Source organism: Lepisma saccharinum, chromosome 27 (assembly GCF_977018435.1).
Source record: "Lepisma saccharinum chromosome 27, izLepSacc3.1, whole genome shotgun sequence".
Classification (NCBI taxonomy): Eukaryota; Metazoa; Arthropoda; class Insecta; order Zygentoma; family Lepismatidae; genus Lepisma; species Lepisma saccharinum.
The window spans coordinates 55072708-55088582 of NC_139255.1; the positions used below are offsets into that span (position 1 = coordinate 55072708).

At 38.6% G+C, this 15875-nt stretch overlaps 1 protein-coding gene across 1 annotated transcript in view; it reads right to left on the minus strand.

The window, feature by feature from the left end:
- Positions 1–9162: 9162 nt before the first annotated feature.
- The window catches only part of Ddx1 (ATP-dependent RNA helicase Ddx1), a 59998-nt gene continuing 53285 nt past the window's right edge, over positions 9163–15875 (minus strand). The window contains exons 13-14 of the mRNA XM_083113055.1: positions 11199–11319; positions 9163–9793 (exon numbers count right to left, since the gene is read on the minus strand). Coding sequence (XP_082969181.1) covers positions 9675–9793; positions 11199–11319 — 240 coding nt within the window. The 3' untranslated portion in view covers positions 9163–9674. The remainder of the gene's footprint in view (positions 9794–11198; positions 11320–15875) is intronic.

Genomic DNA, 15875 nt, shown 5'->3' on the forward strand with positions numbered 1-15875 from the left:
TTGAGGAATTCATGGGCTTTTATGAGATTCCGAACACTTAGGCCAAAACTTAAAAAGAGAGAGAGTGAGTCATTCATTAATTTATTTCAGTGATCAGAGCCCCCCAATAATTTTGACAAGTCGGCGAATTGTGCCACATGAACTTAACTTTAAATACACATTTGAAATGTTCTAGATCATCAAATTTGGGGGGCTGAGATCGCTAAACCATCAACTTTGGGGGTGCTATGAACGGAGACAGAAAAACACATGACTTATTACTATAAACTAAGTATATAATTATGAGTAGAGTAGAGGCGGCAAATGTGGAATACCGTTTTTGTTTTGAACTATAATTACTTTATTTGTGCACATTTTGATATGAAAATTCAACAAAAAAAATGCAATACACATTCCTTTTTCAAAAAAACACTCAGAATATTTGAAATAATTAATGTGCTTTTGAAGAAAAAAAACATTAGTGAATAAAGTGCGAAATGTCAACAAAATGAAAGTGGGGGGGGGTAATGTGGAATACAGTATTCCACATTACCCTCATAATTACACAACTTTGACACTTAGCCTTATTGTTCTGTTCATTTATGTTAATTCGACATTCGTTATGCAGTTAAATGAAAAACTACAAATTTACTTGCAAAAATTGCAAATAAACACATCTCCCTCTGATGCACTACAGAGCTCATGGGCCCACAATTCACAATTTGTGTGTACAAAACGACTGGAACATCAGTCGACCAATTCTCTCCACAGAACAAGCACTCAGTGTCTGGGTTCCTCGGACCTACACTTTCACCAATCACACTACAATGATCAGAGGTGATTCCATCACTTTCAATGGTCGATTCACTTGTTGTACTTGCAATGTCTTCCTGCTTCTTGCCACGCTGCGTTCTGGATTTTGCCATTTCATCTTTTCCTTTCCCTTCACACTGATTTGATTCTTTGAAGATACATCTCTTGCACGAGTTGCTTTTCTTTGACTTCTTCTTTTCTGATTCACGAAGAGAGTGTTGTAGAGAATGTTTATAAGGTGTTCCTGTGAGTACAGTTGACGAAGTGGTTCTGCTTCCCTTCTTGGATTGTGCATTACTTGTAGTTGGAACTGGAGATATATCCCACGGTGTTACTGCATGGTTGGGTTGAGTTGATCGGCGAGCGTAGACAGCATTTGTAGACTTTTCACTTGGTGAAGTTGTTTCCTGTACAGGCGGTGTGGGATTTTCAGTTGGCGAAGACGTGGATGGTTGTGGATTAACACTATCAGGAGGTAGAGAGACGTCATTACTGGCTGTGTTGGTAGCTCCAATGAAATCACTATCCCTAAAAACGTTATATTCAGGGGATGAATCCCTGTGCATTTGAATCCATTAACAGCAATCTCGCCCGACTGAGCACGTAGGTAAGCTCTGGAAAAGAGTTCTCCTACGTCAAAATGAGTTGCTCTTCTCCCATGGTTACGGAGAAACAATCTCAACTCCTCATTGAGAGTTGAATCCAGCCTGAGGGATGGTACGCTGCGATGGAACCTGGAAGTGATATTTCATCAGTTGAACATTTTCGTTTTCCCTTGGAAAAATTAACATGGGAGGGACAAATGAACCACCCGGACCCATACATGTTACTACAGTTATTAGTGATTCTCGCTCAGTTGATGTCTGAGCACCCACCTGTCTTTTCCCCTTTAATGCAATGAATTTGTCCTGTTTGGTTTGCGCCACAGTAAGTCCACTCTCATCTACGTTATACACACGGTCAGGGGGGAAATTGAACTTCTTGTAGGCATCTTCCAAGTTGTTGAAAAATTTAGCCACGTTTTCGCGACTGAAGCCATTTACTCTCGCAAATGAGGTTCCAGTGGGATTTCGAAGAGTCACTGCATCCTTATGTCTTTGCATAAACAATCTAAACCAGTCTTTACCAGCACATTCTCTTACCACAGAGAACGGGTGCTTCACATTATTTCGAACAGCTAATTGATAAGCAACTGAACAAATGTCACGTTTTGTGAGTCCATAGCAACGAGATTCCATTTCTAAGACATAACTGACAAGATGATTTTCCATGGCTGGAGAGAAGATTGGCTTTCGACCTACATGTATTCTTGCAGCGTCATCTGCAGATTTGTCAGAATGTTCTCTAACTAATCGAAATAATGCGGTCCGTGGAACATCATATGTTTTGCTGGCACGCAGAAATCCCATTTCTTTTTGCCTGACTGCTGTCACTGCCTGCGTCATTTTATCTGGGTCCCACTTCTTCTGCTGTACTCCTCCTTTCGGCCTTCTGGGAAGGTCTTTGAATCTGCAAAATATAAAGAGACCATTTAGAGCATTAAATATGCAGATTAAATATAGGATTTTTTGTCATAATACATTTACAGTAATTATTCTATCTTAACATGGGCACAATTTCAATTTTTTTTCTGGAAGTGTTTAGGAAAATCTATTTTCGTAATAAGAACAGTAATAAGAGCTGAAGAAAGAATGGCTGCCGCATAATAAGATCAATGTCGAGGGAATATTTGCCAAAAAAATTCTCATTAACAAGTTTGCAGAAATTTTGAGGGTGTCTTGAACCCCCAACAACATGATAAACATTCTCTGCCATTTAGCTGTACCTTATAACTGCATGCAGGAAGTCATAAAACTATAAAAATGTGATTTTAACAAATTGTATCAAGGCCTGAAAAAGAGAGGGTAATGTGGAATAGTATTCCACATTAACCACCCTCACCTATTCCACATTACCTGCTAACTACTTTTCTTTTTTAATCTTAAATTAGATAATAAAGGAAACTTCCAGGATACCTAATTGACAATGCTTATTTAGCTACGACATTGGCGAACAATGTCACAGAACACTTGCAGAAATCTTACCTTGTGTTTGCTTTGTGTGTACAAAACGACGGTAACGAAAAAAAGTCAGCTCCCTCCAAAACAGCTTTATGTGCTCTGTCAGCAAACATTCACAGTGGATGGCGGGGGTTGCTTCAGTGCTGCCATCTGTACATACCATCTGATGGTTCTAAACTACCCCAATAGATGGTAGACGTATGTAGTTGTAAATATCATCGTATTCCACTTTTGCCGACCATTCCACATTCGCCGCCTCTACTCTATTGTTAACATTTTTACTAAAAAGAGTTTCAAAATAACGAGGTGATATGACAATTATACCAGTTTGTTGTTTAGTGAATTCTGAACAATTTGAGGTCGAAAACACGACTTTCAGGCAATATTGATATGTACGATATTTAGTTATCCTCGAAATCTATTCCTCTAGTCCAAAGAATAAGGGAAAAATAATTCTAAAGTCTTTGAGTTTATTCAACTCTGGCTTGCAGTAAAGTACGCAAGGAAAGCTTATGAAAAGTCTGTATTGCGAAAGCGGGAACGGCTATGATCAAAGGCATTATTGCTAAAGCACGGCGTGCTATGTGTTTATTTATTATTGCAAAATTAAATTTAAAAAGTAAAATATTGTAGCAAGAACAAAAAAGTAAAACTATTTGCCTGCGATTTGTGTTAGCATTTATGTAAATAATTAAATAAAACGGTTAAATATTGTAAATATTTGCTATTTTCATGGGTACATCAACACTAAGGTTCTTTGCACCTGTCACATGTCATTTCTTTACAAGTCTGTTGCGGACATTAAAACACACCCATGCCCTCGCTGGGACTCGAACCCGAGACCTCCGGATCAAAGCGAGTTGAGCCGACCACCCAACATGCTCGGCTACCGAGGCCGGCATAAACTGTTATGTTGGCCTCTTAATGTAAATACATAGCCTACTTTTAAATAAAATGTTAATTGTTATCTAAAAAAAAAATGAGCAGACACACGTTTTTCATGTTACATTTCATTTGCATGAGGAAAATAGCTGCTTAAGAACTGCTATAGGAAGACGTAATTTTTATTTTTAAAAAAGGGAGTGAGTGAGTCATTCATTCATTTATTTCAGTGATCAGAGCCCCCCCCCCATAATTTTGACAAGTCGGTGCCCCTGAAATTCATTTCAGCCACAATAATATGTGTTAATTATTGCATGAGTATGAAAAATTCAAATTTAAGCAATGCTTTTTGAGGGAACAACACTATTATTGGGGAAAATGTGCCTTGCTTGCCCCCCCTGGAAAAAATACATTCCTTGCCCCTCCCTGGAAAAGGTCATGCTAAAGGTCCCAGGTTCGATCCCCCGGCCGGTTCAAATCCGGAAACTTTTCTACCGTTGGAAGCGGCCCTGGCTCCCACTCAGCGTTGAATGACATGGGTACCTGGGGGGTAAAGGCGGTCAGGGGGATGATGCTGATCACATCACTCCCACTCACGACCGGATCAAGAAAAAACCCACACCCCCTATACGCCTTCATGGCGTGGTGCTAAGCATAGGGGAGCACTTTACCTTTTTTTTAAAGTATACAAAGAATAATGTATTACATTTGTTGCAAGCAAATGTTTCTTGGGACATCTCGTAATTTTTGCTAATATGAAAGTTCATTTGAATTTCCCTACCTCCTCTTCATTGTAAGTGTTCAATCCTGAGATCGATTTTGCTATTTGCTGCTCCTGCTTAATTCTTATTTTCTTTCTTTCTTGTTTCCTGTTTACAGGAGGTGCCGGTGGAGCTTGTTTATACTCACTTCTGCATGTTGATCTCTTTTTCTTCTTTGTTTCTTGATTCCTATATCTGCATATTTACCAAAGGGAGCTGTGAACTTGTTTATACAGGATGATTCATAAGTCTGTGAAACATTTTAAAAATTTACTGCAGATAAACAATACAACTGACAGGCCGATAGAACGTCAAACTCTAAGTTTTTGTACACATCTCATAAATGTTCTGTGCTACATTTGATGATGCGACAGATATCTAACCAATACTGCATTTCACCCCTCATGCATGTTAGCATATCATGGTTGATCAGTACCACAGTTGTGGTGATATAGTTGCAAAGTTCCTGGAAATCAACACTGCAGAGTCACGGCAGACAAGGTTCTTGTGTATTCCAATAAAACAAATGCCTTCGCATGTTTACTTATAGAGGCCATAAGGAAGCATGCTCCACTATGCCCCTCCTCTTCATGTAGGAGTACGATGCACAGGAGTCATGGATTTGGGCAAGCTCTTTTGCCTGTGGTTCCACTACAGCCAGCGGCTTGGCGTGGCGTGACTTTTTCAAAAGTGTTACCGGCCATCGGACGTTACCATCTCCACCCTATCCCCCCCCCCAAAAAAAAAAAACATTGATCTGGATTCTTGTTCATTTCGTTCTCTTTATTTTTCAATTCGCTCAACGATTTAGCCACAATGACTCCTAGAAAGAACTACCACTCATGAGAGAGTTACTGTGAAAATCCAGTGAATAATGGTCGAGCCTTGTCAACCATCTCTGTTTCTTTGCAAAGAGGTGGAAAGGGGAAGAACAATAACACATTTCTTGGGTCAGTTTGACGTTTCTGCGGTGAGCAGATGACAGAATTTGTAACTGTCACCTTTTTATAACATTCACAATTAAGTTTTATTATTGATAAAAATCTTTGATAAGAAGAAAGACATTTGATTATCACTGTTACTGTTCTAATTATGTATTATGGGATATAGTGTAATATACCAATTTGTAAGTAGATTTCTGTATTTTATTTCTTAAAACAAATAACATATTTGTACTAGTTGCTAATTCAAAAACTAAAAGCAACAAATTCCCCTCCTTCAGCGGTGGAAGGGAAGTCCACATGTACATACTACTGTTGCCAACTTGGTTTTTTGGAGCAAGGTTTGTCCAAATCATGAATCGCATCAACTACTTATATTTTCGTCTATTACGTAAACAATCTCAGTTGTAGTTAAATCCAGTTTTGGCTTTGCAGTCTAGCTTTTGTTGCTTCAGAGAAATAGCATCCCTATTTTAGGCGGAATTTAGCTCTTTTCTGGAAATCCAATGTGACAACACTTGCTGATCCGGTAGGCTGCAACGGCAACTGACCCCCTAAACAGGCATATGAATAACTCCCAGCTGTTCCCTTGCATTGGCGCCCTTTCCTCTTGTTACCTCTTGAGGGTAGCGGAACGGCCTCTCTCTTCACTTTTGTCGGCTGCAGAAAAAATGTCCTCTGCAATATACATTCAACTGCAACGCTGTCGGTTAACTTAAATAAAAATGATGTTATTCTATTGAGAAAAAAAACAACTTTTGAATTTCTTTACATTTTGCTGTTACCTCTGACTACAGCACCATATTTTCTACTACTGGTTCCTATAGGAAAGCCATGGTGCTTTCCTACAAAAACTTTGAGAGTCATTCTATCAGCGTCAGAATTTCGAAACCATTTCATAGTTTGATTGATTGATTTGGTTCATTTTACGTCCTTTTTCTGACACTTTTGCCTAGTCGCAAAGATGAAGATGAGTGATAATATGATGAAATTGAGGATGACACTCACAAAGAATATCCATGCCCAGACCAGGATTCAAACCACCACAGTTACTAGTTCATGTCATGCATGTATGAAACATGTTGTAACAGTTATACACTTGCGTGCAAAGAAATAGACCCACCTCACACTTTTCACATAAAATGTTTACTTGTACTTACTTTTTCTTCCAACTGTTTGGAGGTGTTAGTGAACTGTGCATGTAGTTCAGTAATAAATTCGTATGACATGTTCTGATGAGTAAAAAAAAGTTTGCACCAGAGTTCCTGCCACTGCTTCGATCGTAGAACTTCGTGTTGCGGTAGAAGACGAGTGGCGTAATATCCCATAGGAAAGAATATTGAATTTGATTCAGTCTATGCCTAATCGTATGCAGGCTGTTATTAGAGCAAGGGGAGGCCATACATGTTATTAGAAATTAACAATTGTTACCATATGTTATTGTTTAAGTTCTTGAAAATGTTTTTTTTTTCAAAGCATTACATTTTGAAAATTTTCACTTATCAGAATTAAGCAATGTTAATAAATTTAGGTTCACTTTAAGCGTTATTAAATGATCCTTCAAACACCTTACTTCATACTTCTTTTATTGTCTTATTTCTTTTCTGAAAAAACAAATACTTTATAGCCTAAAAAATAATTTTTCAAATTACGAAATTTGAAAAATATTTCCTGCTATCCCAAATTCTTCACCTTGACCCACAATATACAGGGTGTTTCCACACCTTTGAATCAAATTGGCTGAATGGATCTACAAGCTGCAGTTGTCTTATTTCACTGTCATAGGCAGCCCAACTAGTTTTGGCTTATAACTTTTTAATGGCGTGTTTTTCGGGACTGGGGATCCTTATCTCATGTTGGTACAGGGTCAGTCTCCATCCACTCTGTCGCTTTGATTCAAGGCCACGGAAACATCCTGTATATATACAGGGTAATTCAAAATGACTGGTGCAACTTTACACAGTTATTATGACCTATCAATTTATGATAGAAAATCCGACAAGGCCTCAATAAAAAGAAAACTCTGGAAGTTTTCTTCTCACAAGTGGGCTTATGCTGCTCCACCAGGATCGCCAGTAATGCAAAATGGCTAGTGACCAGCAGTGGCGAAGCTCCTATGAGGCTTTTGAGGCTTAGCCTACCCAAAAAATGTTGAAATTAAAATGTTCTTGTTCCCTGTAACAATCAAAGTTCCTTAAAACGAATTAAACTATGTAATCCGAACGTTTGGTTCCGCCGATCCTTCCAAATATCTTGTTAGTCAGGAGAGAAAAAGGAGTGCGTTCGGTCCGAACTGTGAGGCTTTTGACGAAAAGCCTCGCGTTAAAGGGCAGCTACAGCATGAGCTCTGTGTAGGTGGAAGGGGAGTGTAAGGGGAGGGGACTGCCGATTCACTGGGTGAAAGCGGCTAGCCTCAGAACCAACCTGTTGTTCTTCTAGTATTCTTGTGCAAAGTGCGTCGTTCACGCGCTACATTGTTGAATGTGAATTTACTTCAAGTGCATGTGCACGTGTGTTTATGTGTGTGTCACATATTGTATTTATGTTATAAAAATATAATACTGTGAAATTATGTGTTGAAAACTCTTAAGAGGATTTGCAGTGAAATAAATGTAAGTGAACAAGACTTTGTGGCTCTCAGATGCTTAACCTACGAAATCTTGGAGACACTGACTCTACAAATGGAAATACGTTTTGGAGATCTTGAAAAGATAAAATTTGTTGAATTGCTAGACCAAAATAGCTTTGGGGGATATAAACTACATTTTCCTGTGATGAAATTAAATAACCTTCTGTCCACATATCCATTTTTCAACAAAGAACGATTAGAAAATGATTTAAAGAATATCTATGCTGATGAAGAAAAGCATTTACCTCCTGCAGACCTTCTAAAATTCATAGTTAGCATGATCTTCAAACAACCTACAAAGAAGTAACACAACTTATCAAGTTGGTCTCGACATTCCCTGTTACAACAGCTTCCTCTGAAAGAAGTATGAGCACCCTCAAGAGAGTAAAACATTATCTCCGTAATTCAATGAAAAATGAAACATTAAGTTCTCTCAGTCTCAGTACAATAGCCATTGAAAAAAAAAAACTGGTTAAAGAACTTTCTATTGATCAAGGCTTCAAGGAAAGAGTAATTGATACTTTTGCGACCAACAAGAATCAACGCATGGACCTGCTGTATAAAAAAATATAAGCAGATTTTTCAGCCTACCCAGTATTTACACCTTAGCTTCACCACTGGTGACCAGTATAAGGTGTATTGTGTGTTGGAGCTATCAAGAACTGATTCACTCACAATGGTGCAAAGACATTTCCACATGCATTTTGGTAGTAATGCACATGATTCACCCTTCCGAAAGATTTGCCAAAGTTATAACTGTGAATTGTTAGTGTCTTCGAAACCATGGACAATAAGTTGCTGTCTCGTGCATAGCATGTACTTGATTATCGTTTCGATGTTTACCGCATCACACATGGTTCCCACGTTGAATCTTTGTAATGTGAGTAAAACTTTCACAGCTTCTCTTCATGTTGTCTGATTTTCTATCATAAATAGAATTATCATGAATTACCCTGTGTTTAGGGCAAGCAATTGACTTTAGTGGAGTTTTGAGCACATTTAATTGGATAAGATATAGATGTGGTTCTATATCTATGTAGGTCATTTTGTAGATTATCCACCAATATTGTAGTCAATAAACAACACACTCATTTTAATGGGTTACTTTTTCTATTAAATATCATAAATACAGTAATATAAACAAACTCCAGTTTCTTTTCTTGACAGCTGTTCAACAAAATACAGTCTTTTAATTATTTTTAACTTCTCTCATCTTCGAACAATTATCATGTTGAAATAATACATGCATCTGTTCAGTGCAAACCCTTTCCATCAACATGAACTTGCGAAAGGCTTCAAGCAATGGTATGCTAATTACCCAATAAATTTCAGATTGTTTTACACACTTCAAAAATGCATTAATATACTTTTCACTTCTGGAAAAACCAAAATATAATAAATTCCTTTACAGAAGAAACTAAAAAAAAAAATAACTGTGTACTTTTGAAAGAACGAAAAAAATGTTCAACCTCATATTCTTTGCTTAATCTGCTGCCTGCAATTCTGAACAATAATGCAAAATCAAAATGCAGATACTTGAGAGATTCTATTTTTCAGGATTATTAGAGAAAGTTACTTCTTCGTTGGAGAAAGAAAAACGCACCTATCTTCAGCGAAGTTCCTTTCCGTAATGCCGTTTCAAATACATCAGCTGTGCCTTGCTTTCTAGTTGTGCCAACTCTTGAACCGCTGGTGCCATTTGTGCCACGTGGTTTTGATACCCGCTTCCTGCAAGGGAAATTAATGTTTTAAATGCAAATGTAAAAATTGATGTATGCTGATTGCGTTTTTGCATAATTGGTTATTTTTAAAACTGCAACTCTTCACATAGTTGGGATCAAATTCTACTGTCGACAGTACAAATCTGAGTTGTAATATGATAATTGGGATTGGACCTACAGATTACAGTGGGATCCAAACCATTTTGTACCTCCACCAGGTACTGAAGCTGGGAGCCCTTGATTGAAAACCTACAGTGTTACCACTGTGTCATCCGGGAGGCCCGATGAAGGGACGCTCACGAAGAATGCCCAGGCTCAGATTTGCACCTTGGACCCCAGACAACATACGAAGACGTACCAAAAGATTTTGAGACCAGTTCTGTAACACACCAACAGATGGCAGTGCAAGACTGCACGCACAGGCACAGGGAGCACCAACCTTCATAGGTGACTGTGCTAAGAGACATCATGAGCTGTGCAGCTGGTGCTCTTCTGACCACGTGCGTTACCACATCTGCAATTTCATCATGGACAGCAAGTTAGAACAGAGAAAACGTGAAATTCTGTGTGAAACTGGGCAAATCTGGCACAGAGACATGTGCGCTTCAAGAGTGGAAGAACATCAATGGAAGACGGCACGCTGACGGAGTTCTTGGCAGACTTGGATGCAGTGTTCCTTCTGCTCCTGGCTCTGCAGCCTGGGGACGAACTTGGCAGCAACACGGTGCATGTGAGGATTGCCTGCACAGTTCCGTATGACACACCGACAATGGCAGCAATGTTGTGGATTGTTCTCCGATGATCCTCATGCACAAGTTGCCGAATGGTTTCGACATTTTCGGGTGTTGTGCTCGTTGAAGGTCATCCTGATCTCTCGTCATCTTCCAGTGATATTCTTCCACTCTTGAAGCACGCGTGCCACTCAAAACACCTTGCACGACTCATTGCAGCATCACCGTACACTTGCCGAATCATGTCAAGCATCTCTGTGGCGGATTTGCCCAGTTTCACACAGAATTTCATGTTCGCTTGTTGTTCTAACTTGCTGTCCATGATGAAATCGCAGATGTGGTAATGCTAGTCGTCAGAAGAGCACCAGCTGCACAGCTCACGATGTACACAGGACGATGTCTCTTGGCACACTGACTTTTGAAGGTTGGTGCTCCATGTGCCTGTGCGTGCAGCCTTGCGCTGCCATCTGTTGGTTTGATACAGAACTAGTCTCAAAAAAACTTTTTGATACCACCTCGTAGCATGCTGTGCTAACCACTCTACCACAGAAGTCAATGTGCAATCTGTTGTTATCTTGATCACAATTGCAAATCGGTTTGATTGTTTCAATACCAATGAGCAAAATCCTTTGTGAGATAAATAACATACCACACATAAGATTTGAAGCCATGCACACTTACCTAACTGCTGCCGCTTCTGACCGTACACCACCTTCCCATCAAACTCGTCCATCGGCACTTTCAGGTCTGGCTCAACTTGCTGAATGGTCACGTTCAGATGATCTTCAATATCCGCAAGGTACTACAAAAGCAGAACAGAGAACATAATTGCTTTTATTCAACGGTCGGTTATCATAACAATATCATGTATGCAGGCGCGGCTCGTGCATAATTTTCCTGGGGGTTCACCAAAATTATGCAAAGTGGACTTATCTAAACCTTTTGAGACACTACACTCTTTGGTTCGTAGAGATAGTACTGGGAAAATTATCAAATTTTGGCCGGTAGATTACTGACAAAGTTAATTTGCTTTATGTTCAGATAACAGTGACAGCACCAAGGAGTGTGTGTGTAGGGGACGATCATTTTAATTTAAGATTTTTGTATTGTATTGTATTTAGGGGTATCTCAGAATTCAGAAAATATTCTCGTCTCAATTTTGCCTTTTCCACTCTTGCCAACTCTTTTCTGGTCCCACCACTGGCAAATAGACTATATTATTGGAACTGGATCCTGAACCTACAGTTAAAAATACAAATCTCTGCCTGCTAAAATGTGTATGTATCAGTAATCGAACCCAAGACCCCTTGATTACAAGATAATTCTTATATAACTATTCGAAAGTATATCAAAGCGATTAGATTCTATTCTATGAAATATGTTAACTTCTCGCACAGCAACAACTACACTCCTTCCAATACACAATCCACCTCACTTCACTCAACGTGTCACTATGCCATATATATTTCAATCACCAGCCATGCACTTCAAAACAAACTAACAAGTATGGAGACAATGACACGTAACAAAGTTAAATGTGCGCGTCCCTTCGAACAACCTCTCGCGCTAGAGTATAACTGATCGCACGAAACCCAAACAACTTTCTGGTCGTCTTCTGACGTAAGTGCGAAATGCCTTCATTGTTAGGTTAGGCTTGAATAAATAGCAAATATTACATTTTTGGTCAAGCACGGTAAGCCCCGAAAATTGAGTGTATATATTCTAAGACAACTAAACCTAAAAAGCCTAACATGTCAACGAAAGCATTTAGTCTGACGTAAGAAGACCAAAAGGTTGTTTAAGTCTTGTCCGATAAGCAACCCCTCGCCCTCGCGCTATTTTTGACTTTTCAGCTCCTTCCACCTGAAGTGTTTCCATCTTAAAGATGAAAACTCTGAATGTGTAGGCAAGTTGTTTTCTATCATATTTATCTTATTTGTCCCATCATCTTTACTTCTAGCTTTCGTTTGGGGTCACCTCTACATTTATATTACACCCTCTTCATTAATCTAATAAGTCTTGTAAAATATAAAAATACAAAGAGAATGCCAAATGAATTCAAATTGAAACACATAGTGCAACACTGGAAGAGAGAAGAGCGTGGTTGACTCCAGCTCGCTGGTGATCCTACGAACTGCGCATGTCCGTTTTGACGAGACGACCTTCCTGGAGTAGCCGACTGCATGTATTTTCGCCATATGTACGCGTCGAGTTTCTGCTAGCTGCCCTAAGCTTTTAGCATGGTAGAGGTTGGCTTGCGGAGGTTCAGCGGAGGCTTTGCACGAAACGGAACTATAGGGGAGCTGAGTGGCTCTGGCCCGCGGTTTCTCCTTCTCACTAAGAGAATTTGGCACTCTACGCTTATGAACTTCTCAGTTATTGTTTATTTTGTATACTACTGGGGGTTCACTGCACATTTGCGCTATACAGTCAACCGCGCCTGCATGTATGTCTATTACTACCAAGTATGGATTTTTTCTTATTGGGCTGGACAGGTATGGATGCATCAGTATCACAAAGTATCAGTTTGAATGGACTTATATGTAACTACATATGTATGAAGCTGAAATCAGTTACATTTTCTATTATCCTTGCACAGCATGACATGTAGACTTGAAAAATTTAGTTTTTATTTCCCATGCTTTTACATATATTAGGTTTTGGCTCATATCTTACATATTTTGGTTATTTTTACATATTATTTCCACATTTCAGAACACTTCTCAACATATACTCCATATTTGCGCAATAAGTACATGTTCCCGTTTGACCAAGAGAGTTGGGTGAATTTCTTGCAAATAACCGACAAATTTGAAATACACTCCCGTTATTTCTTGCAGTTTTGGTCAATATAAATCCATTCACGTTCTAATACTTACAACACAATTTTGTTATTCATTGTTTTGGAAACAGAAAATGAAAATACATTTTGTGTTGTTTTACAGTTAATGTAAGTGTACTGTATTTTATGTAGCTCGTGTAGTATTTTAAGTCCATATTTAACTCCACATTTTGGTGAAAACAATTAAATATGGATTTACATATTTAGCACATTTTTACTACATATAAATTTGTTGCCTGATAATCAATGCTGGTAATAATTTTTCTTGTGTGTACACAATGTAGAATTATTTCTCTGGTAGTTCCCGGTTCTTACAAGCATGAAAATTGTGTTTGTGCTTTCAGGGATCATAAACTACATGAGAAATAATAGTGCTAATACTAGTTTTTCTTGTATGTACGCATTGCTTGCATGATAGAATTATTTTCCTGTAGTTTACGGTTATTACAAGCATAAGAAAACAGTTTTTCTTTGTGACGTTTCAGGAGAACACACGCTCCTTTCATGAGACATTTATTTTCATTTATGAAAAAACAGTTATGCTTGTAATAACCGTAAACTACAGGAAAATAGTGCTAATACATTTCCAGAATCTAGGAATCTCACAACAGCTTTAAAAAATGCAGCTTGAAGCTTTCATGGAGTCTAAATATTTAGAAAATTATGCAACATGTACAATTTTCATAATTTTGGCAATGCCATTGAGAGTAAAGTGGATTTTGTGTTTAAATAATTATCTTATGTGAAATTATGACTGCTTCAAAGCAAACTGGTGTATTATGGTGTAGTTCCAAATAAATAGTCTAAACTACTACAAATTGGTTAATTTTCGCATCTATATCAATATAAATTTATAAAAATATCAGTACAGTAAAACCTCGTTAATCCGGACTAATGGGGGGAATAAGTTGAACAGTAAGTAGAAAGTGCATTAAAACTCAGTTTATAGCAACAAAACACGTTTTCATGTTGAGGGGAATAAACAACGTGGTTGATAATATAAGACGTAAGCGAGTTACTAAAGATATATCCGCGGAACTCACTTGTAAATTAATTTTCGGTGGCCTCTGCCACCAACCACTTGGGAACTCGATGCTTTACTGTTAGGTTGACTTCCGGTTCCTGTTGTTGTTTCCTCGACTACCGCTAGGGGAGCTGGTGTAGCCATTTTGTCTGCTGCATGCGATGGGTTTGAGCTGTTGTAATAGCAGGAGCCAAACATGAGGAGCCTGATCACTGTCGATATTCAGCTCGTGCGGAAAGTGCGTAATGGTGTATTTAAAGGGCATAGGCCCAAATACACTATACAGTACAGTACAAAGTCTGCGGGAAACTGAATTTCATCAGTGGTTGACTGCCTTTACTTTGGGAAGTTCTCTTGTTGACTTCTAGGAACATTTAAAACCTTGCATTCTGCTTTCTATTTTGCCTTTTGCCTGTCCGGATTAAGCAAAGTCCAGCTTATCGGGGTCCGAATTAACGAGGTTTTACTGTACTTCATTGGAATTGGCTCAGCCCTAATTCCTCTTGTACAGTGCATACCAGGAGTATGTAGAGCAAAGCAGTGTACGCTGCTGCACACGATTGGTAGCTGCAGTCGCATTGCCCAATCCATGCAACCTCTCCTCTCACATATTAATTGGTTGAGACCTCTCAAGCCACTTCTTGTGCACAGGACTTGCTTTGTTCACTTTCTCCACAGATTCCTGGGACAGATGATAGATGTGTAATTTCAGGCCAGGCGGATTGATTTAAATCATGTCATTTTTTTAAAAAAAAATCACTGACTCTAATCACTTTAAAGAAATAATTTATAGAATAATGTACATAAGGATTTTGCAGATATCAGAATCACTTTTGGTGAAAAAATAGCAAACATTCTGCGTAGAAAAATATACAAAATACTAGTCATGTTAAACAGTAAACAGTGACAGCGCAAACCTGAACTGACGGGTGGGGGGGGGGGACAGATTTTGGAGTCAAATTTACTACAGTATAATTTTACCAGTGACATATTTTAGTCAGAACAAATCAAAACTGAGATGTTGCATTTTGTCCCATAATATACAAAATTAATTTTAGTCACGAACCTTTTATGTGTAATAACATAGAGGCATGCATAGTTTGTTTTTGACGAAAACACGAAATGTGAAATAACACATTGTAATGTTAATTTCTCATGTTTCTGAAAGGTGTGAGGTGCATTTTCCTACCGTTTTGTCACGAAATGAAGCGAAATGAACTGCAAAATGCGAAATAGACTCTTAAACACGAAATTTACAGTTTATATACAGTCGCGGCACTTTCTGAAGTCTGTAGTATCCTGTGAGTTATGCATTTCACGGAAAATTGATTAAGTCTGCTGTAAATATTTGAGAAGCAAATTTGAGACACCTCCATAATATCATCAACGGCATCTTCCGCCGACGAAATTCGTTGTCCACGCAATTTATTCTTGACATTCGGGAACAAGAAAAAGTCATTGGGTGCCAAATCAGGACTGTATGGCGGATGAC